A 26365-nucleotide genomic window follows, 5' to 3' on the forward strand; every position below is an offset into this window, starting at 1 on the left:
TTTCCCTCTCCTTCCCTCTTTCCTGATGAAGCAACCATGGGTTGCGAAAGCTTGAAATTTATGTGTGTGTTTGTGTGTTTTTTATTGTGTCTTTCTACCAGCGCTTTCTCGTTTGGTAAGTCATAGCATCTTTGTTTTTTAATATATTTTTCCAATGTGGAATGTTTCTTTCTATTATATTCACTAAAAATAAACATTGAAGTGCACAAATTTACATAGAAAAAAAATGTTTTCACTTTTATTTCTTTTACAGGCAACTGTTTTCACACTGGCTTTTGGGGACAATGCCAGTTTCATTTTCCTTAAACGTTTGGCATTGCAAAATAATGGATTTGCTCGTAAAATTTATGAAGCAGCAGATGCGTCTCTCCAGCTCCAATCATTTTACCACGAAATCTCATCACCTGTTCTGTCAAATGTAACTTTCAATTATGTGAGGTCAATGGTGAGTTTCACTGTCATAAGGAGACTTAAACAGTAATAAACATGTTATATGTAAACAGTTAAAATTTTTCATCCATACCTCATTATTAATCTATTGTTATGTGCAATGACATGAGACTATATTAAACAATAAGTAAAGGAAGAGAATGTAACATTCTTGCTGCAATGTTTTGTACACATAAGGATAAGAAAACAAGTTGTTTGATGAGTATGGTACTTCATTATATGTCAGTGGGAAACATTCCTGAAAGTAACGCTAGTTAATCTTTAGTTTCAAATAACAATGTAAAACCAAGTACCCATGCAACAGAATACTGATAAAAGTATTGAAGAAATGAAAGGCCCATAACCTTTCAGAACCCAAATAAAAGATGGAGAAAATATTTAATGAAACAGTATTATTCAAAGATGAGATCAGAAATCATTAACTTGTGATTCCATTGTGTTTTCTTTGAACTAGGAAACTTTCCTGTTCTAAATTCAAACCTCTATCAAGTGTCTCATAGTGTGAGTGCATGTGACATTGTTAATGGTCATCTGTCCATTGGATGGGGACGTTAAGCACAATTGTAATAATAGACTGAGCAAGCACCATCAGTCATCCACACATCACAGATGCATAGTTGACACATCATAACAGGTTGAAGGAAGGAAATAGCAAAGCACCCTCCATTAGGACATGGCAAAAATAAAAATGTGGGATTTGTGCATCTTCCCCCAACACTAATTTCCTAAGTGTGGGACTCATTTTGACCTTTATTATATAGGTAGATGAGGCAGTTGTGACTCAAAGCAAGTTTCACTCATTCTACAGAGGAAGTGAACTGGTTGTTGCTGGTAAAGTAAAGAAAGAAAAAGAAGATGATCACACAGAAAATATTTTCCCCGAAGTATCAGCTTGGAGCTTTGGGAAACATTATCAACAATTTCCAAGTGAAGTTATAAAAGAAAAGAAGCAGACTGTAAGTACTATCACATTTTTATGTATAACAACACTAGTTACGATATTTCATATGATACATTTAAAAATCCATTGCTTTTCACTAGAGATAACTGGCATAAATTATTTCAGAAAGACAGTGAGAGCAATTATGGAGTTCTGGAAAGATTATGGGCTTATCTATATGTCAAACAACTCCTTGATGAGGCTTTAATGTTGGAAGAAAAAGCTGAACACAGTCAAATGCAGTTGCAGCACAGTACAATGAACAATGAAACTGTAAAGCCTTCTCCTAAAGAAATGGCACTAAATATTGCCTTAAAGGTAACTGGAATTACTTTACTTAGGAACACTGAATTTTTTCTATCCTTATAACATAACTTTTCATCAGTAGTCAGTGCTAAGCAATTACAGAGTGCACAGTTACAAAATAATGTAAGTATTTTGATAAATTTTAATGTGAACATTCAATCCTCAAATAAATACCAGGCATTAATTCCTGATCAATAATTTCAAACTTGTCATAACTAATCATCAAAAAAATTGTTAACATTTTCATTCCATCATCAGTTACTTTTAACACAATGTTCAAAGTTGTTTCACTTTGAAACTCTAAGTAAAATATCTTAATGTGTGACCTCTAGGAAATTATGAGATATTCTCCAGACATGATACATGCACCCAGTTGTCAAAGTAAATTAGGCGACATCATTTTTGAGACACACATTTACTGCAACCACAAAATTTAAATATTCCAATAGTTTATTAGCATATCTAATAAGGTAGGTGCGAAATTTTTATTTTGTCATTTGGAGTTACAAAATTACCTGCTACATGTTTTGCATTTCTCAGTAAGCAGGAATTTGATAGTGCTTTGTGTGAAGTCACATAGATGTACTGTTTGAAGTTTTAGATAAAAACATTGTGGCAATAATAGATTGTCAATGACTCTGGGACAAGGAGTGCTCTATTCTCAGATCCAGTGAGCTTGGGAAGCACTGTGACTTTTGTTGTTTTCGCATGCTGTGCTACATTTTGTGTGATCATCTGCGGGTGCTATTAATACAACAAGAATGCTTGTTCTACAGTGTTTACTCCACAAGAACAGATGACTCTAAGCTCCTTTGCTATGCTGCACTGGGTGCAGCACACACCTACACTGACGTCTGCTACTGGATTCTGTGTTCACTAGGAAGTTTCTTCCGCCCGAGATTCTGGTTTCCTCTCTCTGGATTTTATACCTCACTCCACTATGGACCACTGAGCTGTACAGGTTTGGGGTCCACACGCATGGCTCCCCTCTCCCCAGTGTGGTCTGCCACTACCTGCATCACACACCTTTGATGCTTACTTTCTCGCTGATCCTACTCTGCCGTTTAATGTGTCTACTTCTGCATCAGCCAATTGGACACTCGAGTCAACTGGTCAACTGCACTGGGATACCCCTGCATCTACCTGACATACCATGCTGCCCAGACCTTGGGTGACATACCAGCCATGGTTCTGCCACACCACTAGCCAGTCAATAATGATTTCATGCCTTCCTCCAGGAATCCATCCACATCAGTCGTAGATGCTTCCGCATTGGGTTTTTCTCATCGCCATGTGCTGCCCCCTCCTACACAGACCACAGATGATGGATCACTGGCAGCACACCTCAACACTGTTACTTTTGTTTCACCCATCTTGCTTCACAACTCTTGCACTCTATTGACTCTGCCCCCAAGCACTGCCTCCAAGTCATTTTCTGAAGCTGCCACGGATACAAATGGACAAGATCATGATGCTGTTTACCCTCATGGAAAACTTGTTGTAAATACATGGTACCATTGACAAAAGTGCTCATTTTGTTTGTTTGGTGAACCATTTTTATGCCCACCCCAATCTTATTAGTGACTTGTTGCTAAACCCACAAGAGTGTAACAAATATGCGTCTGCTTTTGCACTCCTCACCAAGAATTTTTCATGTATGCCAGCAGATGCAATCCGCGGCATCATTTATGATGAGAATTTAGGTGACAGAATCCCTTCCCAACTATGGTGATGCCTCCGTGTTCAGGTCACAACAGAGGTCTGCCAGACTTAGTGTTCTGGGGGGCATTGTGGTTAGTTAAGCTTCCACTGGAACTGCAATTACAGTTGCTTCCTCACACCTCACCCTCACATGAGGATAAAATATGGTTGCCTGACCAGGTGTATGCCATTATTTGACACTGCTGCCTAGTTGCTTTGTACAGAGCAATGTCTGCTGCTGCGGTTGGCATACCAGCATCTGTCAGCTGGCAGAGATCGGGTGTGGGTTCACCTAGATGTACAGACTCCTGATCAAGACACTCCATGTCATGTTCACTGGTTTAATTGAACACTATTGTGAATGGGATGACACATAAAACTGCCACAACAAACGGCCCTCCAGTGCATCATAATGAGTGCCATCCCTCTCCACACAAACTATGCCTTGCTGAGACTGCAGTGGATGAACTTCTGCGGGCAGGTGTTGTTTGATCTCTGGACAGTAATTGGTCTTCCCTCAGACACTTAGACACCAAGGACAGCACAGTGCACCTTTGTTGTAACTATCATCATCTCATTATGTGTACCGTAATTGGCAATAATCCTATCCCACACATTCAAGACTTCACCCAACTACTTAGAGGTGCACACATCTTTAGTTTTTTGGACAGCCACAAGGCATATTTACAGATACCTATGGAACACAGTGACATACCAAAAACAGCCTTCATCAACCTTCTACCTTTACAAATTTTGTTACATGCATTATGATTTCAAAAACATAACTCAAACTTGGCAACATTTCATAGACCCACTTCTCTTTAAATGCTTTTATTGCTACCCATACCTAGATGACATTCTCATTTTCTCCTCCTCTGATGAAGAACATGAGCTACACCTGACTATGGTACACAACTTTCTGGCATGTGATGGAGCCAAGATTAATCATGATAAATCACAACTCAGAGGCACCTCTGTTAGCTTTTTTGGGCATAACGTCTGCTGTGAGGGTTTATTGGGATGACTCCATCCATGAACTGCCACTTCCAGTGAGTTTTCGTGAAATTCCCTGGTTTTTGGGAACCATCAATTTTTACAGACACAGTTTGCTGAGGCGGCAGCTAGGGTCTGGCAACATGATGAAAGCTTTCGAGGATTTCAAAATAATTTTAGAACATGCCATCAATCTTGCCCTCCATTGCCAAACACTTGCATTTGTATTATGGCAGGCGCAAGAGATTTTGCAATAGGTGCTGTGCTTCAACAGTATATTGATGATACAACTCAGCCACTCCAATTTTTTGGAAAACGCTATCTACAGCTCAATGCAAGTGGTCAGCTTTCAACAAGGAACTTCTTACAGTGTACGAGGCCATCAAATATTTCTGTGCAGTCATCGAACGCAGGAACATAACAATTTTCATGAATCACTGTCCCCTCTCAGATGCTAACTGCAGTCCTGCCATTGACTTTCCTCCATGCAGGTGTCAGTAGATGGATCTCATTTGTCAGTACATGATGTACATCTGATATATCCATGGCTCAGAAAATGTGGTGGCTATTTCATCTCCTATTAATTTTCATGAACTGGCTGACTTACAGGGCAGTGGTATCAAACATCAGAACCTACATTGGACCTCTTCCACTTCTGTACAGATAGTTTCTTGCAACCTACTGCGCTTGGTCAGGCCATTATGGAGTGATACATCCATGAGCATCACTCAGCCTATTGTCCTGGCTGCTTTTAGTCACCAAGTTTTTGCTGCTTTGCATAATCTTTCACATCCTGGCACTAAGGCTACTACACAGCTTATCACTGAATGTTTTGTGTGGCCAGGTGTGAAGAGTGTCTGCTGGGTGTGGGCTCATGCCTGCATACCTTGTCAGCACAGCAAAGTTGGCAGACATATGCAGCCTCCCCTAAGCAAATCTGACATCCCCTAGAGGCCATTTCCAACACATGCAGGTGGACGTTGTCAGGTCATTGCCCATATCTGATGGTTTCAGATATATCATGTCCATCATCGCCCATGTTACACAGTTGATGGAGGCAATCCCTCTTGGGAACATTACAGCAGATTCTGTAGCACGAACATTTGCAATTTCCTGGATAGATAGATTCTGGTGCCCTACATCCATTACGATCAATCAGGATAGGCAGTTCTAATCACTGTTATTTAACAAACTCTGCATGTTCTGTTGTGTGGATAAATTTTGCACTATAGCATACTATCCTCAGAGCAGTGGGCCATTGAGTGTCAGCACAGGACTCTGAAAGCGGTGTTTGTGTGCCGTGGTGGTGAGTGGTTTGATGCCCTTCCCTGGGTCATGTTAGGAACCTGTATGGCTTGTAAGGCAACCATCCGAGTGTCACTTGCCGAAGTCCTATCTGGTGAGACATTAGTCCTCCCAGCTGAGTTTGTCGACAATGTTGCAACTGTCAATCTATCTGACCTCCCTGCTCTTGTCAAGCACGTCTGGTCACCTGTAGCTGCTATCCATATGCCTCCTCCATGACCGCATACCTGTCCCCACGTTTTCTTGCACTTGGCCATGGACTCATGCGAGTTTATTATGTTACAGCATGACACACTCAAACTGGCACTACAGCCACCTTACTCTGGCCTGCATCAGGTATTGACACACGTGACTAATACCCTGGACATGCTCATCAATGGACAGCATCAGTCAGTTTCACTTCAGTGGGTTAAAACAGCTTGGACAATTGAAGAATCTGTCCCACAATCTCTTGAATTGAGTTCTCCACTGTTGCAGGATGCCGTCAGTCACTCAGTGGTTGCATGTGATTATCCTCCTCCCTCGCCTCACCCAGACTCTGTGTGTGATAATCTGCTGCCTCAGGTTCAACCATGCATTGCATGTAACACTGCATTATCTCAAGTGCTGCCATCTGCTGTTCCCCTGGTGTGCTCTAGTGTTTCTTCCAAGCTACAGTATCTTTGTTCCCCTTCTCCTACAGCACCCCCTATGACTACCAAGATTTGCTTTTATATCCACATTTTTGGGAGCCCAAACAACGGGCTTTCCTTACAGCTCCAAGATGGATCATCTTCGTCCTCCATGTGAGAGACATCTTGTGGAAAGCCACATCCACTTCACATGTAACGATCCTGTGCACAATCCCGTTCCAGATGAGGTGGATGCAGTTGGATTAACAGTGACATTCAGCTCTAATGGTGTCTCAAGATGTGCGTCCCCTTCTTCGCAGCTCCCCCAACACTGCTATCTCCCAAGCTGGTCCAGTTCACACGTGCAGGTCGATTGGTCTTGCCTCCCTCACTCTGCAAGAATTGATCCAACCCTGCCTTCTGTTCAGACCAGCCACAGCATGGGTGGTCATGCTACCTTGCACAATTAACCAACACCTGTCCAACGGCGTACAACACTCCTGTTTTTGACAGTGCTCATTTCCTCTCCCAGTGCTCCACACTCCAGGGGTGGCGGGCTCTCTGTGGGTGAATAAAGAGTGTTTGATTGTAAGTGTTGGTAATTTCTGCCTGGGAACTCATCAGCAATTGGGGGGAACTTGTTGATAGAAAGCCCACTTCAACTGAATGGTTTGAAATGAGGGACAGTGGACGTTTTCCAAAGTAGCTATTTTTCTTTTAATATTCATCCACATGTACAAAGTAATCTAGAAGTAATTCTCATAATTTTCAGTGTGAGCATATTGGTATTACTAAAATCATAGTTTCTTGTTAGTATACATTACAGAAGCATCCTATAGTAGCTGGCTGCTTCCACCAGTTACTGTATATAAATTATTTTATTCATAGCTGTTATTTTTCAGTAACTATAGTACATATTTCAGAATAAAATTCAGTCATCAGTTGCACAGATATTTTTATTTTGTGTTACTAGTTTTCACAAATTAATTCATCATCTTCAGGAATCTACAAAATTTGGGATATTGTAAGTCATTAGGCCTTGCCCATACATTTATGTAAAGTATAAGAAGTTAATTACTGAAACTTACCTAGTATAAAAATATCTGTGGAACTGAAACTGAATTTTATTCTGAAATAATGTATGTAACTTAACTTGTTCCAACTCCTGAGGGCTTGGAATGTACAGAAAACGATTTGTGATTGAATCCTGTTAAAAGTATGTGAAATTCAGGAGTTTTACTCTTATTTTTTTTCTTTCCTGTAAAGAACATGTAAGGAGCATGCTTTTGGTGTCTCATAATTCACAGTACCATTATCGTTAACTAGTAATTTGTGTAGCATGTAGTTGCTCACATAGTTGCGTCTCATTACTGGATTCATCCTACATTCCAGAATGTTGTTGTCTGGCCTGGAAGCAACAGTGTAGTTAATGAGTGGGAGTAAAATTTGATAGTGTCTGATTGTCTGAATATGTTTCTATTACATGATTTTTATGTTAAGAAAAGACCATGTATTTTTTTAATTTATTTGCCTCCAGCTGTGCTTAAGGGTTCTTTTAACACAGGCTCATTTTGCACATTGACATGTAAAAGAATTTATGGTAAGAGTATGTTGTTGATAATTGTTTCCAGTATCAGTTTGTGACTTCTGTTACATCTCTTGTTGTGGTAAAACCATCTGCTGGAAGAAACAGCACTATTACTTTCCATTCTCAAGCACCAAAAGATGCTGCAGAAACTATGGATACAGCCCCATACCACAACAAAATCAGTAAGTTTCCATCTGCTCGAAAAGTTTAACATGTATCAGTCACATGAAAAGATGATTAATTTCCTTGCATCTATTTATTTCCAGTGGCCATTGCAATGCCACCGTATTTTCCAGGGAAGAGACCTGCCACAACAATACCACAATTTCTTGAGCAAGACAAAATAGGATCACTGCTACCAGCGATAACTAGTGAGTGAAAAATTCTTTGTTTATGTATGCATTTTAAATTTAAATTTTCCGTCCTCCTTCCTCCCACTTCTTTCTCTGTCCATTTTGTCCCTCCATTACATATTCCTTAAGTTCTCACTATCTTCTGTTTTTATAGTAACAAACAGCTATGAACTGCTAATTAAAGATTCAGCAATCACTGGTACACCATATACATCATGACCATTATCAAGAATTTTCAAGCAGCATATTAATACTTTTCACATATATTTCATGAAATAACCATGATTGTAAAACCACTGAAATTCTAACTCAGAGACTTACCAGCAGTAGTTCTTTCTGTGCATCATTCTTGAGTCAAACAGGAAATGGAGATATGGTGGTGGCTTATTGACACACAAGGGCTGTTGATAAAGTAACCTCCACTTATTTAAAAAAATGTGTATGAAGTTATAGAATTAGCTTGACAATACTGTCATAGTATACACTTTAATTGATTTTTCCACATTGCTTCCAGTCACACTGAGACATATGTTATATGATTTCACAAGCTTTGGAGTTCTGCATTCATAGAATTCTGCTCCTTTACACATCTAGCATTAAATTTTCACCAGCCCAAATCTTTGATATTCACTTTGTACTGAAGAATGTGACTAATGTATGGAAAATGAATATAAAACTCAGTTATGGTAAATCTCATCAACTAAATGAATCTTGTCAACTAAACTGCATTCATGATACTCAGCTAACCAATTTTCCCTTCATCATGGACATTGGTTTGTCTGTTTCTGAATATATGCATTATTGCCTTACACCACCTTCACTTATTATTATAAACTTTGGTTACTGGAAATTTAATGCCAGATGGGTGCAGGCAGCAGAACTCTACAACTGCAGAATTTCAATACTCATCAAACGCTCTGACAAATGTGTCAATATGCCTGGCAACAATGTGGAAAATTAAATTAGACTGTGTACTTTCAAAGTGTTCTAAAACAAATTCTGTAATTTCATTTGCATTAACAAATAAACAAACAGAAATTACTTAATGAATAGACTTCATAAACGTAAATTTAGATGTACAATTACGTCTTTTCTTGTGAATTTAAAAGACATTAAAGTCTTATAAAAATAATTAGTAAAATTAGAAAAACAGTTGCATTCAGCAGAACATTGGCCACCTGCTTGATTAATAGTACACTTTGTTATTTGTATTACATGTAACTAGCTTTTTATGCCTAGGAAAAGTTCATTTTACTATGTTTATTTCAGAATTCAACTGTGTTCTGCCATATCAAATTATTTAAAGGACCTGTTTCTAGCACAATTCTCATTACATAATTTATCAGAATATTTGGACTCATAAGTTATCTCTAACGTTATTATTGGACAGGTTTTTAATTTTCACAAAATAGAGATACCTAATGGTGACCAAGTTAGCCTAGTGTGCAGAGCACTAGACTTCAGCCCTGTATGTCCTGGCACCTTATTACACCTTGGCTGGGCTCCCAAATCACCTGATCTTAATCTTTAATTAAATTCTAGATAGGGATGGCCTTTTTCCTTATTCCAGTCACTCTAGGGGTAAAAAGTGGCAGGGGCAATGGGCCCACCATCCCCATCCTCTACAGGCTAACTAAAGCCTCACAGTACATTAACCATCTTATGAAGTCTGTTGTGAAGAATCAGGCACAATTTGAAAATAATAGTAGCATTCATAAATATAACTCTATGAACAAAACTAGTATTCCACTACACACAAATTAACATTTACTCTTACAGATAAATGGAGAAAGTATGCAACCATAAAAGTATTTGACCATCTGCCATCTCCCTTTAGAATTAAAGTTGCTGGAAGAGAATGAGAGTTTTAAAAACAAATTGAAATAATTTTTGCTTGACAACTCCTCCAATTCCATTAATGAATTCCTGAGTGGACAGTATGTATGTGGTTGGATTCTGCTTACCAGACTTTGTTGCAGATTAAGAATCAAAAAATCTGCTTATGTAAATGGTCAGAAAGTAACCACATTTTCATAGAGGAAATGTATCTTATTTGTAAACAGACTGACACCTCCTACATCATAGTGAATTTTTGTGAATATGATACACGAATCATGCAGAAACTAAACTACACTTAAAAAACAGTCAGTTTCAATAGCTTCTGCACAAAAAAGCTGCACCTTCTTCTATAGGGATCAGAGAGAGATTATTAATTCTGGTGCTAAGGTCTTTAATAAGCTGCTGGTAGATAAAAGGCAATAGAATGAGAATCATTACTGGTACAAACAAAAACTACTTTCTGCATAAAATTAGAATCAAAATTCAAGACTTCAACAAGTTCCTCCATTGCCTACGACACACAATGCAACAGAGTGCAAAATACAAAAGGGTATCTGTGTATGTTAATCATGTATTGGAGCCTGCTGCAACAAAATATTAGACTAACACCAACAATGATGCATCTGGAAGGAGGTAACCAACATCTCATAACATGGTTTAGAAGTGAGGGTAAAATGTACATATGAAGTTCACAACACGAAAGTGCCTTTGTAACTCGGATGAGCTAATAATAAGTCTTAGTTGGACATGGAAATATCATGTTGGTTCAACACTCACAAGAAACTCAATAATTTTTCCTTTTAAGACATCTGCTAAGAAAGCATTACAATGTTACATCACCAACAGCATCATGGTTCATGTCGTAATGCAGACTAAGAATCTTACTTCTCTGTACAAGGTCTCTCTATGCCAAATGCTCACTTCTATGAAAAGCTGAGTACATAGGCATAATTCTGTTAATCCACAATGTACTTTTCACAGCCTACTCAATGACTGAGTCACAGTTATTTGAAGTAAGGGCCACAATCCCTGCCTTTGACATAAAATTTTGTGCTCATTCATAACAGTGTGTTCAGCCACAGCTGACACTTCTAAATGTTTGTGCCTGAAATAAAGGAAGAAGATAAGTGTTTTACACCCTACTGGTGATGAGGTCAATAGAAGAGGCGCAGAAACTCAGATTATGGTAGAACTGGAAAGGAAACCAGCCATGTCCATCTCAAGTATACCACCATTTGCCTTAAATGATTTAGGGGAACCATGGAGAATTTAAATCTGGATAGAGATTTGAACTGTCACCCCTCCTGAATGTGAGTCCAGTATCTTAACATGACTCCACCCCCATTATCTCTGACCTGACAGAGTTCAGTGCAGTGCAACGAAATAGCCTGAATAGAACGACACATTTAACAAGAGTCACAATCACACTGAATATTATAAATGCCTGGTGGTTTCAGGCTTGGGCTGTTATTCACAGGGCTGAGTACTCTTTGATTTTTTGGGTGGTCAAAAAACAATTTTAATCCCACATCTGTCTAACATTGATTCTGTTTCACTGGAAACTGTTGTGTAATGATCATCTTTCGTTGACAGTGTGTGTGCACTAGTATTTCCCAAAGAGCGGTGACATGATGGCAGATGGTTTATTTTGGAGCCAAAATGGTTCTTGTTCAACAGCATTTGGCTCTTAAGTATCAGAATTTTCCATACAGCTATCATATAGGCAGGAAATTGCTCTCTGCCTGCACAGAAAGTTAGCCAAAACCTGAATATTCACATAACATCACTGGACAAAATATTAATCATTCCCTTAAAAAAGCACACTGATCACTTTGGAGTACTGCAAATGCTGTAGAAATGGTACCAGCTAGTCATGTGACCTTCCACCTTTAATGTACATCATGACAGTGAGGTGATGTGTATGTACCACACAAATATACAGAATGAGATCAGTAAGATGGGCTGATATGGAGACACGGCAGAATGGCATAATAGAACTGTCATGTTTGACACGTCCATGACCACACTGTGAATGAAGTTTCCCAATTTGTTAGTGGTGTATCAATGCAGATTGTCTGTGCCTAGACTGAATGGTGTACCATTTGCTGTCATATAACACAGCGTAAGAGTGATGATCAGAAGAAGATACTAACTGACACAGACCAGTGATGAGTGTCACATCTTGTCAATGACAATTGGTTTCAAACTCAACATTAACTGCTCCATCAATGAAATACAAGTCCATCTCAACATGTTACCCAGCAAACACCGCTAAGGCAACTTCATTCGAAGAACGTTTGGAGTCAGGTACCTCGCAAAAGGCCATTGCTCAAGGTGGTATGTGAAGCTGCTTCATTGGGGCAAACAATGCAGAAACTGAACCACAGCTGACTGAAGGCTCTATATGTAGAAAAATGTAAGTTAATGCAGTTGAACAGGAAAAAGAACTGTATAAAGTTTGAATATAATATTAGTTGTGTGCTGCTCAACACAGTCACGTTAATTTGCAAAGTGATATGAAATGGAATGAGCACATACAGACAGTAGTAGGGAAGGCAAATGGTTAACACCAGCTTATTGGGAGAATTTTCAGGTCAGATTAAAGGAAAACATCTAAGTAATTCAGAGGCAAAACAAGGTACCCTCCAACACACACCATATGGTGGCTTGCAAAGTATGTATCTAGATGAAGGTAGCATGTAGTGTGGTTGAACAAGTAATAATTTTGCCTCTTTTCAATTGATGTAGGGTACTGAGTGATCTGCAGCCAAATGAGGTATTCAAGGTGCAGTGTGTGAAGGGCATGATTCAGGCTGAAGGGGTTCTGTGAATTTGAAGATGTTTTTCATACAATGTCTTTGTCCCACTCATTCAGATTACCATGAACCAGGCTGTTTATTTCAGTATTCTTGGAGACAAAGTGTAGCCCTGTCTCCTGCATCTTAGTGTTTAATGTCCCATTGGCAACGAGATAATCAGAGTTCTACATCTTCATGATGACTATGATGTGTCTAGTGCCACCTTCCGAGATAATGACAGCTATGTTCACAAGGCTGCATGCATACAAACAATTAGGCACCCTGTTTTACCTTGACTGGGCTGATCCTTATCTCCAATTAAATTCATGCACTTCCTTTTGTGCCAAATTGTGGTGATTATCAAGAGCAGAGGTGGTGTTACACAGATGTGGTGTCATGCCTACATTTTTATCTGGTTTGTTTATTGTGTCAACATTTTCATTCTCTGGAACACTCTGCTTAGACTGATATATTTCTATTAACAGCTGAAAATTATAGATATTTCTCAAACCATTTCTAGATTGAATAGATCTTCCACAAGCAAGCATTTTATTTTTGAATTGTAATGTGAAGTTTACTGAAGATTTTCTTAAAATCAAAAAATGTAACATCTGGGGATCGTTACTATTAATTACAGTTTCCTGAATCCAAAGTAAGAATGAGTTATGTTTCATGTGACTACTCTCTTTAAAAGATTTTTGTATATCCTTGTAACATTCATGAGTTGGTTAGGCACACCTGCAGTTATCTGCACTGAATTATTTTGAACACATTTCAATCAATCTGTTACTCCAACAGATATGCATCTAAAAATTTAAAAATATTCCATTGTAGATCTTACAAATACTTTCTGGTGCACAAACTGAAAATGTTTTAAATGTCAATAGGCAAGTACAGACAGTATTAATAAGAGCTATTAAAAATACCTGGGAAGTAATTATATGTGGTGATTTCAATATTGATTCATCTCTGATGGTATTAATCAAGAGTATTTGTAACGTGGTAGTATTACACTGTGCAACAGTGATTGCAAATTTATTTTTAAATCCACCTATCTCCTAAAACAGATTTGAGCCCATAATAGATGGTTTACCTCACCATGATAGTCAAATGGCAACCGTTACATCATTCACATCAACCACCTATGCCTAAAAAAAAAAGAAAAGTACAGTTTCACACAGTCATAAATGACTATCACACTATTCAGAGAGAGAATTTACTGTATAAACAATGGGAAGACAGAGAGAAAAATAAGAACTGTTGCAACTCACATCCAAAATTTCATAGTAAAATCTAATGCAATCACATTAAATCAGTTTGGCTTCTCGAAAGGCAAAAGTACAATATGTGCCATTAACAAATTTGTTGAGAAAATTTGTTCATCTTTGGATAAGTCCCAGAGAATCACAAGAATTTTCTTTGCCTTTACAAAGGCTTTGGACTATGTAAAGCACTGCCTACTTCTCCATATATCAGAAAGATACAGAATCAGTGTTAATGATTGTAAATGGTTCAAATAATATTTTACACACAGAAAGCAAAGGGTAGTCAGGCAAAAGAAGTTTTCTCAGGATAGAAATTTATTTCTCAGGGAGTCCCATAAAATTCTGTTTTAGGTGTAATGGTGTTTTCATTTTATATAAATGCACTAGCACTCCATCTTCAGGCCACAAGTGGCCCATCGGGATCATCCGACTGCCGTGTCATCCTCAGCTGAGGATGCAGATAGGAGGGGTGTGCGGTCAGCACACTGTTCTCCCGGTCATTATGATGGTTTTCTTTGACCGGAGCCACTACTATTCGGTTGAGAAGCTCCTCAATTGGTATCACGAGGCTGAGTGCACTCCGAAAAATGGTAACAGCGCATGGCGGTCCGGATGATCACTCATCCAAGTGCCAGCCACCCCTGACAGTGCTTAACTTCAGTGATCTGATGGGAACCGGTGTGTCCACTGCAGCAAGGCCATTGCCCTTATATAAATGACTGACTTATAAATATAAAATACCACTCGGTTTTATTTCAGGCAACATATCTGTACTCACTTCATGCAAGGCCACTGTAGAAATTCCTCCAAGAACCACTGGCACCTTAAAATGCTTAGAACATTGGGTTGACAAATTAAAATTAAACATGATTAAGGTCCAACTAACATGGTTTAAAACTAAACAATGAAAATCAAACTTCCACATAACACTTAAAAATTAGGATCTTAGGGAAGTAGATTATGTCAAATCTTGGCAAATAATTTGCTGTGGTCACATCACTTGCATTACTTGGCAAAGATATTAAGCAGTCTTGCATCCATAATGACAGTACTGTCATATGCAAATGACATGGACATTACTGCAGCTACTTTGAAATTGTTGTAAGATACGGAACAATTTTATGTGGAATGCAAGTAGTTAATAGTTATAGTTATGTTGTAAATACGATGTTATTACTACAAAAAACTTATTACAAATATTAATATTAAGCCTTGGGATTTATGTCAACATTTTAGCTATTCTGTGTATTTCTGTTTATGAACTGTTCATACACAAACCAGATTTATTTATAGGAAGCCGTTTTCAACACATATATGGTACTAGAAACAAAGGCAAGTCATTGTTACCATTTCAAATTTAAAAATAGTAAATTAAAAAGCTTTCACACTATACAACTAGGTTTGCTGAAAAGAAAATTACATGCCATTCTTTGGCAATAATGTTATGATCCAGTCATGAAATTTTCAAATGATGATAAAGCATTCTTTCTAGAGTAAGGAACAGAATTGTACAGATGGTTGTAAACTAAGATTAATTCTACGTTTTTTTTTTTAAATCATTATATTTGTCTCAGTTATATTACTTATACTGATGAGTTCCTTGTACATTAAATGAATGATTTGTCTGAGAACATAATGAGATATTAAAATTCTCTTTTCAGTTAAGACCGAAAGATATACTACAGGAAGTACTACAAAATTTTGCCCCATGTCAGCAATGAAACAAAAATCGTGCACTATGCATGAAAAAAAATTAAAATTTGAAAAGAAAAGCACAGACAATTTGAAGCCTTATTAAGCATAACACAAATAAACATGGAAAGGCAAATTCTGATCACTTCACAAGACAGATAATGTTAGGTTCAAAACATTGATCATTAAATCCAATAAACTGCCAGGCAGTGTGTTACATTTATAATTCAGTCATTTATATAAAATGAAAACAGGATTAGTCCTAAAACAGAATTTTATGGGAAAACCAGGGAAATAGTTTTCCAGCCTGATAAAACTTCTTTTAACAGCAGTTAAATACACAGTGATAGTGCTATGGGTTTTTCAAAGTAGTTGCTTTTCTGTCAAGAAATAGTACAGTAACGTAGTAATCCGGAAGTAATTTCCATGATTATTCATGTCGGTAAATAAACTCTAGCTTTAATTGGTTCTTAGTACACTTTACAGAAGTAGCCTGCAGTAGTTGGCTTTTGAGTGTCATGTCTCTATTAATCATTTTCATCAAAGTATTTGTAATGTAACTGGGTTTTGCTCTGGGATTTATTGTGTAGTCCTACTATTCTACATCTTTGGAAATAACAACTATAAGCTTTCAGGTGACATTATGTGTTACACAGACACAGGAAGTCTCAACTTTATCTATGATGATGAATACATACCAAAGTGATGAAATGAAATTTTTACCAAGGCCATTATTCAAACCTGGGTCTCCTGCTCAATAGGCAGATGCACTTACCACTGCATAGAGATTACCTATATTTGTAGCTAGTTGCCAATAACTTGATCAGTGAGAAATCTGATTGACATCAGGTAGCTTGTCTACAAAATATTTTCCAGTATTCTAAAACAGTTAAACTCTTCACCTGATGAAAATTTTAAAACGAGTGATCACAATGACCCTGCCACACGATCTCTTCATCATTTACTGTCACTGATAGTAAATAAATGCACACAAATATAACAAACCTTAGTGAATTATAAAAATGGAATCAAATGGGCCCTACTTTTAAGACAAATATAACTAACTGAACATATCTATCAATTAAAGCAATTTGCAATATCTGTCTTGTTAATTTGCCTCAAACACCATACACAATAATCCACATTGTACTCCCATCAGAAAGAGAGAACATAAAAATAGGTTTCTTTACTACAGAGTTGTAAAAGGTGCTGACATCTAATAGTTTCTATATCACTGAGGACTACATAAATTATTCACACTGCACTGATCTGTTAGTTTGATAAAAATATATGGGAATGGTTTAATAAATATTAATAATAATGATATGAAAATTATACTAAACTAATTTCACTTTCATTTCAGCCACAAGAAAGCCCATATTGACTCTTAATGACATCACATGGCTTGATCAGTATCTTGGCACAGACGGCCAGCTTCACATTATCAGCAGGAATTCATCAGAAGAGAACAGAACTTTAAATATATATTCAATACAGGTATGCAGAATTGCATAGTTCTCTGTATTTGGCTTTAATGCCTTTAAGCACATATGTGTTCAGAAATATTGAATGAAAGTATGTTGGTTACACATATGATATCCTAGGACTGAACCCAGAATCTTTAGATTTGTAATCTGTCACTTAGCCCCTATATTATTATTATTATTATTATTACTATTATTACTATTTTTAGTTCACAGGTTCATGGCTGATCTCAGTGTCCAATGAATAAAATACTTTTGGCAATCAGTCACGTTATCTTCACAAGCAATGTAGTTCATTAGTGCTCCCAATGATAGAAATTCTGTCAGTTTCCAAAATATTGTCCCCGTTGGACACTGAGCTCTTGCTACACACCTGTGAAATTCATCCACACAAGCCTTCTTTGTCAAATTGTTGAGATTTGATGACATTTCAGTAGTGTGTGTCAAGTATTATAATTTCTAAATGAATTTTACATTAAGTGATATATATCTTTTTTGAAACAGTATTACAATAAATTACAGTGAAAAAGCAATATTTTTATATGAAAAATATTTTATGACATGATTCTGATAGAACATTTATTACAGTAGAAAGAACTTCTGCACACTAACTGTACTGAACCAGTTGTATAGTTTTCAATTTACACATGAAACGTTCGATGAAAGTCATTTCTGAGGGATTGGTATATAAAATGGATGCTATACAGAATAAGTAAGAAACTTATGATGAAAGTCATTTCTGTGGGGCTGGTATATAAAATGGATGCTACATAGAATATGTAAGAAACTTATGATGAAAGTCGTTTCTGTGGGGCTGGTATATAAAATGGATGCTATATAGAATATGTAAATATTACTCTATTACTAAAATAATTTATATTTTAATGTTTCTAAATGTGAAATAATAGTGACAAGTCTTGGTTGTGCATGGCCAGTCTATTCTCATAATTAACATGTTTCATGGGGACATATCAGTAGCCACATCATATTTTCACATTTAGGAAAACAGTACCTAGTCCTTTGAGCTTTTAGGAAGTAATGTTTCTGTGACACTGAAGAAATAAATCAGTATTTAAGCATTTGTTACAGGAAAAAGTTCCAGTTCAACCATGTACAACCCCAAATAATGAACGAGCAACTTGCAGGCCTCTTGTGGAATGTGTGTTGCCTGAATTCAAAGATGATTATGACATCTTTCTACAGTACATTTGTTCATTTGGAGAAAGTGACAGGTAATTTCCTTTTTGTGCCCAAAGTTCTACAGAGTATACTTCAAGGAAATGCCAATACTTGTGATAATGAATGATGATGATGATGATACAAATTGTAATGACATTATTATTATTGTTGCTATTATTATTAATTTTGCACAGTATTTCAATTAAATCATGTTTTCAACCAAACATTTAAAAGCAACATGTGTAACGGTTTAACTGTAATACACAAATTGAAAGAATTGATTACATTTTCAGTAATTTAAAGACCTCACCATCACTGATCTGTGGTTATATTTCCATTTCATTCCCTTGCTAGGGAGTACAGTGTTCTCTCACAACATCTTGGCACCAATATTGCAATTATTTATGTCCTTCCAAAAGCTTCTACTGTTAGATTCAGTATGCTATTTTGCCCTGAATTATATAGAGCATTTACTAAGACTCTTTAGTAATTATGCTGAAGTGTATGGTATGGGAAAGCTAATTATTTGTGATTCCAACAAAGAGAAAAGTAATACTTAGCTTTTATCTTTGGTTTACAGCTCTGTTGGTGTGTGCTGCCCTGTCTCAACTGGCCCAGGCAGTTCACCAAATGAACCAGCAACCGAAAATTATTCATTAGTGTCATAAACAGCCTTTGTCCTCTTTTGTGTTACATTAAATATATTTATTGAACATTGTGACTATCTTACTATATGAACTACAGCATTCTGAAGCTTACTGAGTGAGAACAGTTTGGAAGATGTGAGCCATATCAATTCAATGACTGATCGAACTTGATTCATAAGTACATCACACAAAATGGAGAAACCCAAAGATTCTATGGTCTCAAATATAATGCAGGTTTCTTATGTAAGGCACAAGCCATAATGAATTAATTTTTTTAATTTTCATTCTCACTGCTTATTTAAATCTTGATATCCATTTAAAGACTGAAACAACCTACAATGCTCGATGACGTTACAAGAGGTCAGATGAAGCAGGATGGAGAACAAAAAAACTGGTCATTCTGTTTCTGTTTGTCTTGTGCAAGTGTGTAAGGCTTTTGCCTGTAAATGAGAACATCATATCTCAAAACACATTTGTGGATTGTGAAAATCTGCCACCTAGGGATTAGCACGAAACCTCGTGTAATGTCCATCGATTGATTCAGTTATTCAGTCTCTACAATACTGTTGTTACAAAGCAACTATTTAACGTAAGGAAACAAAGTTGATACGCTAGAAAGGAATAGTTTATCTAGCACTTCAAACCAGTTCACATCTGTTGGTGATAGGAACCTTGGCCTAAGTGCTCAGAACTCATGCAACCATTGTACAATAACAAACACTTACGTTCGAGTACAGCAGTTCAAATTACAGCCTTCTGTTGAATCAGATTAAAAATTTTATGAACATATCCAGCCAGTTCACTGCTCATCCAGCACATGCATCTCCCTCTGCAACTCCCGGACACATGTTGCCCCACATCATGCATTCTGGTACCCAAGAAACTAACTCTCGTCGGAAAAAAACACCCAATACAGTCACCAACAACATTCCACGCATTTATGTAGGGCAAGACTTACAAGTTGTCTTGTTATAGCATAGTAAAGAAATTTTCAATAATTCTAATGTGGCTGAAGCTATCGTAATTTTTACAAAAAAGTTTATAGTCTTTTACAAGGAACCATTCCACCATTTGCCTAAACTGATTTAGCGAAGCCATCCTGAATATTATTAGCATAGTGTCCTAATAACTGAGACTCTCAGTTTGAAGGGAACAAAATATTATGTGAATTTTTATATTTCGTTTGAGCTTCTGTAGATCTCTATAGTTTATATCCAGACAGAGAGAGAGAGATAGAGAGAGATTGTCACATTCATTTACCATAATAATAAAAATTTTGTATATAAAATGTTTGAGCCATATCGCAATCTCTGCATCTGCACAACTGAAATATGTATATTTATGTGATGATAGAGTGCTTCTCATAACATAGATGAGTATCATTCCTACTCCTACAAAAAATGATGTTCTACCACACTAACATAACTAGAGTAATATCCTTTTGTGACCTTTCACCCTTCATGCTCCTAATTTCTGTGGTTATATTCCTGTGCAAGACCTATTCATGTATCCACCCAACATGCTGTCATTTCTCACCACCATGAAAGGCAGAAGCACCTGTAAAAGCAGCCACATGTACTAACTTTTGGGTTTACTCACTCCCCAACACCAGCTTTCCTGAACTTTTTACCATCTTCCATATATGCCTGTCCACTGTTCAATGTATCCTATGAGTAGTACAATCTCTATTCACGTTAATATACAGGGTGGTCGGAAATTACCGTTACAGACTTCTAGGACTTGTAGAGGGGAGTGAGTACATCGTATTCTGAATAAGAACTCGTGCCTGGAAATGTCATCTAATGAGACTACAGAGTGTCAAAGTTATAGGCACAGGTGTCTGTAAATGTACGTATACACAGGGTGATTCTGTGATTATGTTACAGACTTTCTAGGACAATGTAGAACGATAAATGTATTAATTTGAAGTAAGGATTCCTATGTACCGGTTCTTGTGTTGCGAAGAGTGTATGGCTGGTAACTTTCAGTGGTGGTAGTGTGGACAAAAACGAGAAAAGATGTCCAGTAAACGTGGGCTCTAAATTGCATACCTGAGGAGCTATGGCCATTCTTTCATCTTCGCTAATGTGAAACACATCTCCTCTGCTGTGCACGTGTTCATAGCTGTTACAGTACGCACTGTAGAGCCCACGTTTATTGGACATTCTTTCTTGTTTTTGTCCACACTACCACCACTGAAAGTTAACAACCCTACACTCTTCACAACACACGAACCTGAACATGTATTCAACAGTCAGAGGTATCGGAACAGTTTTCGTTTATAACTTTCAACTTGTTCGTTTCCGGAATATGGATCCTTATTTCAAATTAATACATTTATCGTTCTCCATCATCCCAGAAAGTCTGTGACATCATCACGGAATCAACACACGTGTACGTACATTTACAGATGCCCGCGCCTTTTACTTTGATGCTCTGTAGTCTCGTTGGATGACGTTTCTGGTCATGGGTTCCTATTCAAAATACGATGTACTCACTCCCCTCTACCAGTCCTAGAAGTCTGTAACGGGAATTTCCGACCACCCTGTATTTTCTCTCCTGGATTTTCATCTGTGAAAAAATATACATTTAATGTACATTTACTTTCCTGGTCATTTCTCAGTAAGAATACTGGAAGCATCATCAATCGTTTTGAACATACCAGAAAAGCTGTGAATTATGGTATGAAACATTGCTTGAGCATTTTCAACAGATATGACGAATGCACCATGTTGAATAATTACACAAATAATACTTGCACTGAACATCACTGGCGTGATATTACAATTGTCCCCTTGAATTACTTGGTCAAAACAAAGATCAGTCTGGGCAGTCTTGGGAAAATGTTTTGACTGGGACAGCCAATGTAAACCCATCTGTACTACAGGGAAAAGGAAACCAACCATTCAGCTCACCTAGGTGTTAATCATGTATCTGACTTGGAAGTGGGTCGTTACACAAGTGTTGGACCTCGATCTGAATTTAACAACAACTGAAGGTGATGCAGTCTCTTATGATTAACCCCAACAATGGATGCCTGTATCCAACATCTATTTGGAACTGCTCACTGTCTTTTAGCCTTGGTCTCCCTCTACATTTACTACCTGTCACTTTTCCTCAGTATGTATAGTATATTAATACACAAAATCTTTTATATACTTGTTTCACATATGATGGCAACTGGCAGGACAAAAGAACAGCTGGAATTTGAGATTTCTTGACCATGTAGACCAGTGGTCACCAAACTGTGGCCCAAATCAAGTATTTGTGTTGCTCACAGTTATCTGCTGCATTTTATAATATGTAGTATGCATCTAGCAACTAACAGCCAAATCCAGAACGATCAACTAACATTAAGAGCTTCTTGTAGTTTTAATTGTCATTGACATTGGTGAATTTGGAGGTGAGCTAAGTAAAGTTGGCTGCTTACCTCACTGGCAAAGGGGTAAGTAGTATGGTCACTGTGGGGTTAGAGCAGGATTTCCCAATCCGTGTTCCATCTAACACTGGTAATCCACCTGATGCGAATAAGTGCTCAGTGAAAAATTACTAATAATATGCTATTTTTTGTGTGACTTTTGACAATACTATTTTAATGGATGTAAATTTCATAACCAACCACTGTTGGCATCAGAAAATGTCATGTGCACATGATTACTAACACCAGAAACTCCAGGTTGGAGTATCAACAATGTAAGGAAAAGATAGACTGCTGGGTACCATAACAATGACACTTCAAGCCACAGACAGGATCAATTAAAAGACCCTTTGCGTGATGTGTGCTTGCCTGTGTGAATGAATATGTGTGTGATTCTTTTTTTTTCTGGCAAAGGCTGTGGACAAAAGCATATGTAAGTTTCTTTTAACTGTGCCTGTCTGCAACTTAATCTGTCATCTTACAGTAAGTGGCATTCTATCTTTTCCTTACATTGTTCATTACCGGGGGCCGTATGCCCCCTCCCCCTGCCCCGCAGCCGCCCCCATCACCTACATGAAATTACAAACTACCTGGGTGCTCTGTAGTATAACTGAAATATATTTTAGATTTAAGCTATTGATATATTGAGAGCATTACCAGCTATCGCCCATCCCTACTTCAGTGAAGACCAACTTCTGTCTATTGCTGGCTGTTCTTGAGCTCAGTTGTTTTGTTAATCAGTTCATGCTGTGTGCTGTTATGACCGTTTTTAATTACAGGTAAGTTTGTAACAAGAAAGAAGATGGAAATCGAGTTTGATTCATCTACTAGTGTCATGATAAGTTAAAAACATATGTATGCACTACTACAACAGCTTAATTACTTATCTACATCTGTTTAATGTTAGCACTGGAGTCATTATTTGGAGACAGACAGAACATTGGTGTTGCAATATCTCAGTATTTCACACGGCAGTGGAGCAGTAAACATCAACACAATCAAAATTAAATTAAAAATCAATGCATAAAAATACACTCGGATATGCCTGTGTCACCCAAAAATCAGATTAATCAACAAGAATAGTGCCCAAACATTGACAGTTGCATTTCTTTCAAACTATTGCTCAAAATTAAACAATGGAAAATCCAGGATGGAATGTAACAATACGAGAGAAGGAAAGTTGCTGCTCACCATATAGCAGAGCCACTATATGGTGAGTAGCAACTTTCCTTCTCTGGGATTACTCAAAATTCTATTATTAGTAGCAAAACGGCAAAAATATTGCCCAACTCGGTCATCTAGTTTCAAGAAAACCAGTTGCAATACAGAAGGATGGGGTGGGGGTTTGTCAGGACAGTATGCACTATTATGCTCAATGGCGTTATATTATGCACAAAAGGCAGGGAAAAGTGATTAATATGCAGAATTTAAGTGTAAAATATGTCATAAGTATTAAAAAAAATCAAAATTTTCAATACACATGAATGTAGTTCCTATAAGGTGAAAATATGCAAACATGCACGAGAAAACCCTGAGGCTGCCTGTTGCAGTGATATGGTGTGAATGGTACCGATTTGTTTAAAATGACTGAAATTCTATCCAACCCACATGGATAGCTGCACCCATTAGTACGTCATGTCCAGGATTCATGGAGGTGTTCGTGAACCTTATTATATAACACTGAACTGGCATTACAAGAGCAAAGAAGCAGTACATTATATAAGAATTATAATTCATTTGACAATACAGTGAAATTATCACATTGCAAAATAATGGAATATTTCATTGTCCATTTGCATATTTTTTGCATACTTTTGAGAGTAATGTTATACTTTTGAAGAAAAGCTTATCTTGTATTGTATTGTATTTGCATTTGTCTTATAACATACGTTTTAGAGATCATGTGCTTGTATTGTAGAGGACACATTCCAATTTTTGGTTTAAGATATATATAGTTACATAATTTTTTAACACCAGTTTTACTAGCACAGGTTTATGTTGAACACATTATTAAACTATTTTCTTGTGATATATGGTACTTAGTGCCTAAATTTTCAGACATTATTTTATACAGATAATATTTTACACAACACTATGATATTAAATACTCATATTGTTCAAATGATCATCTTATTGTTCATAAATTTCTCAGTTGAATAGCAGCATTTTTCACTTCAATGAACCTATGTCCACTCTCAGTACATCTCTGCTCTTGAGTTTGTCGTAGACTTTCATTCCCATTTACCTGGGTGTCTGTTGGTACAGTTTTAGGCAATGTGTTGGAAACATGAAGTTTTCTTTGTGTCTAGTGTTGTATGTATGTTTGAAGTGTTTTTCTCCTGTTATCTTAGGATTAGTGTGAACAAAGGTGGTAATCTTAGACATGTACAATGCAAGAATAGGTAATATTTTTAAGTTCTTGAAGACTGCGTGACTGGATTTTCCTGGAGAGCCAGCACACATTCTTGTAATGATTCTTTCCTGAAGTAGTGGGATTTGTTATGTGTGACTTGAATTCCCCCACAAAATTAAACCATATCTTGTTATGGATTTAAAGTAACTGTGATACACTTGTCCAAGTTTAGTTGCAAGAATTTGATGGACTGAGCTATCATAACTTGATTTTTATGTGTGACACTGATTTTTGATTGTTTGGTTTTAAGCTGAGTAAACAGAATCTTTGAAACCATGAATCCAAGTTGTTTAATGTGTTTATTAAAGTATCTGGAATTTCCATCACATTTTGTTTTTCAATAAGTACTGAAGTATCATCAGCTGGTTAGGCACTGATACTGAGATGTAAATCATTTATGTAAAGGAGAAACAAGATTGGTCCTAAGATTGAGCCTTGAGGGACTCCTTGCGAAATTGTATCCCACTGAGATGCATAATTTACGGTCTTAGATGTGATTACTCTTTGCGTCCTGTCTGTCAGATAAGACCTAAGACATTGTAGAGCATTTAGTCTGATGCTGTACCTGTCTTAGTTTATGGAGCAGCATGGAGCGATTCACTGAATTAAATGCCTTTGTGAGGTCACAGAATTTTCCTGCCACTTTATTGCTTTTGTCCAGTAATGGGCTGATTTTTTTCAATGAATTCATTTTCCCTTTTTGGAACCCATATTGGTTTTTGAGAATACCATCAATTTTTTGTGACAAAATTTATCTAGACTGCAGCTATTTTTTTAAATACTTTGGACAACACTGAGGCAATAGAGATAGGATGTTAATATTCCACATCCTACCTTGATCCTTTTTTGTGTTGTGGTTTAGCCTCTCCATACTTAAGTATATCAGGAAAATTGGCTTGCTGCTGACATGACTGACTGTTCATTAATGATAGACGGGGTGCAATTTTAGCATAGACAAATTTATTTATTTTAGGGGGTACTTGATCCCACAGTGCAGAATTTTTGTGTTTTAAGGATATTATAGCATTGTTTTACAACTTCAGTTGAGACTTTACTAAATGTTACAAGGGAGTCACTATTCCGATCCAGGCCAAAGAGAGTACACTGTTTTGATAAGTAACCACATCAACATTAGAGTTTGATACATTTATGAGAAATTTATTAAAGCATTGAGATGTTTGAACAGGGTTCAAAATAATATTGTTTTGTTTAATTTTTGAAATTTCCTGGTGTTTAACTGCTGTACCTAATTTGGATATAATAAAAGACCATACTGCCTTGTTGTTGTTGTTGTTGTGGTCTTCAGTCCTGAGACTTGTTTGATGCAGCTCTCCATGCTACTCTATCCTGTGCAAGCTTCTTCATCTCCCAGTACCTACTGCA

The 26365-nt window shown here is 37.1% G+C and overlaps 1 protein-coding gene across 1 annotated transcript in view; it reads left to right on the top strand.

Moving 5' to 3' along the window:
• Nucleotides 1-19198, top strand: part of LOC126234132 (inter-alpha-trypsin inhibitor heavy chain H4-like) — a 122357-nt gene extending 103159 nt beyond the window's left edge. Inside the window, exons 10-17 of the mRNA XM_049942911.1 lie at nucleotides 254-445; nucleotides 1212-1406; nucleotides 1517-1708; nucleotides 7938-8076; nucleotides 8161-8265; nucleotides 17205-17338; nucleotides 18415-18557; nucleotides 19085-19198. Coding sequence (XP_049798868.1) covers nucleotides 254-445; nucleotides 1212-1406; nucleotides 1517-1708; nucleotides 7938-8076; nucleotides 8161-8265; nucleotides 17205-17338; nucleotides 18415-18557; nucleotides 19085-19172 — 1188 coding nt within the window. The 3' untranslated portion in view covers nucleotides 19173-19198. The remainder of the gene's footprint in view (nucleotides 1-253; nucleotides 446-1211; nucleotides 1407-1516; nucleotides 1709-7937; nucleotides 8077-8160; nucleotides 8266-17204; nucleotides 17339-18414; nucleotides 18558-19084) is intronic.
• Nucleotides 19199-26365: the final 7167 nt, after the last annotated feature.

The sequence above is a fragment of the Schistocerca nitens genome, chromosome 1, assembly GCF_023898315.1.
Source record: "Schistocerca nitens isolate TAMUIC-IGC-003100 chromosome 1, iqSchNite1.1, whole genome shotgun sequence".
Taxonomy (NCBI): Eukaryota; Metazoa; Arthropoda; class Insecta; order Orthoptera; family Acrididae; genus Schistocerca; species Schistocerca nitens.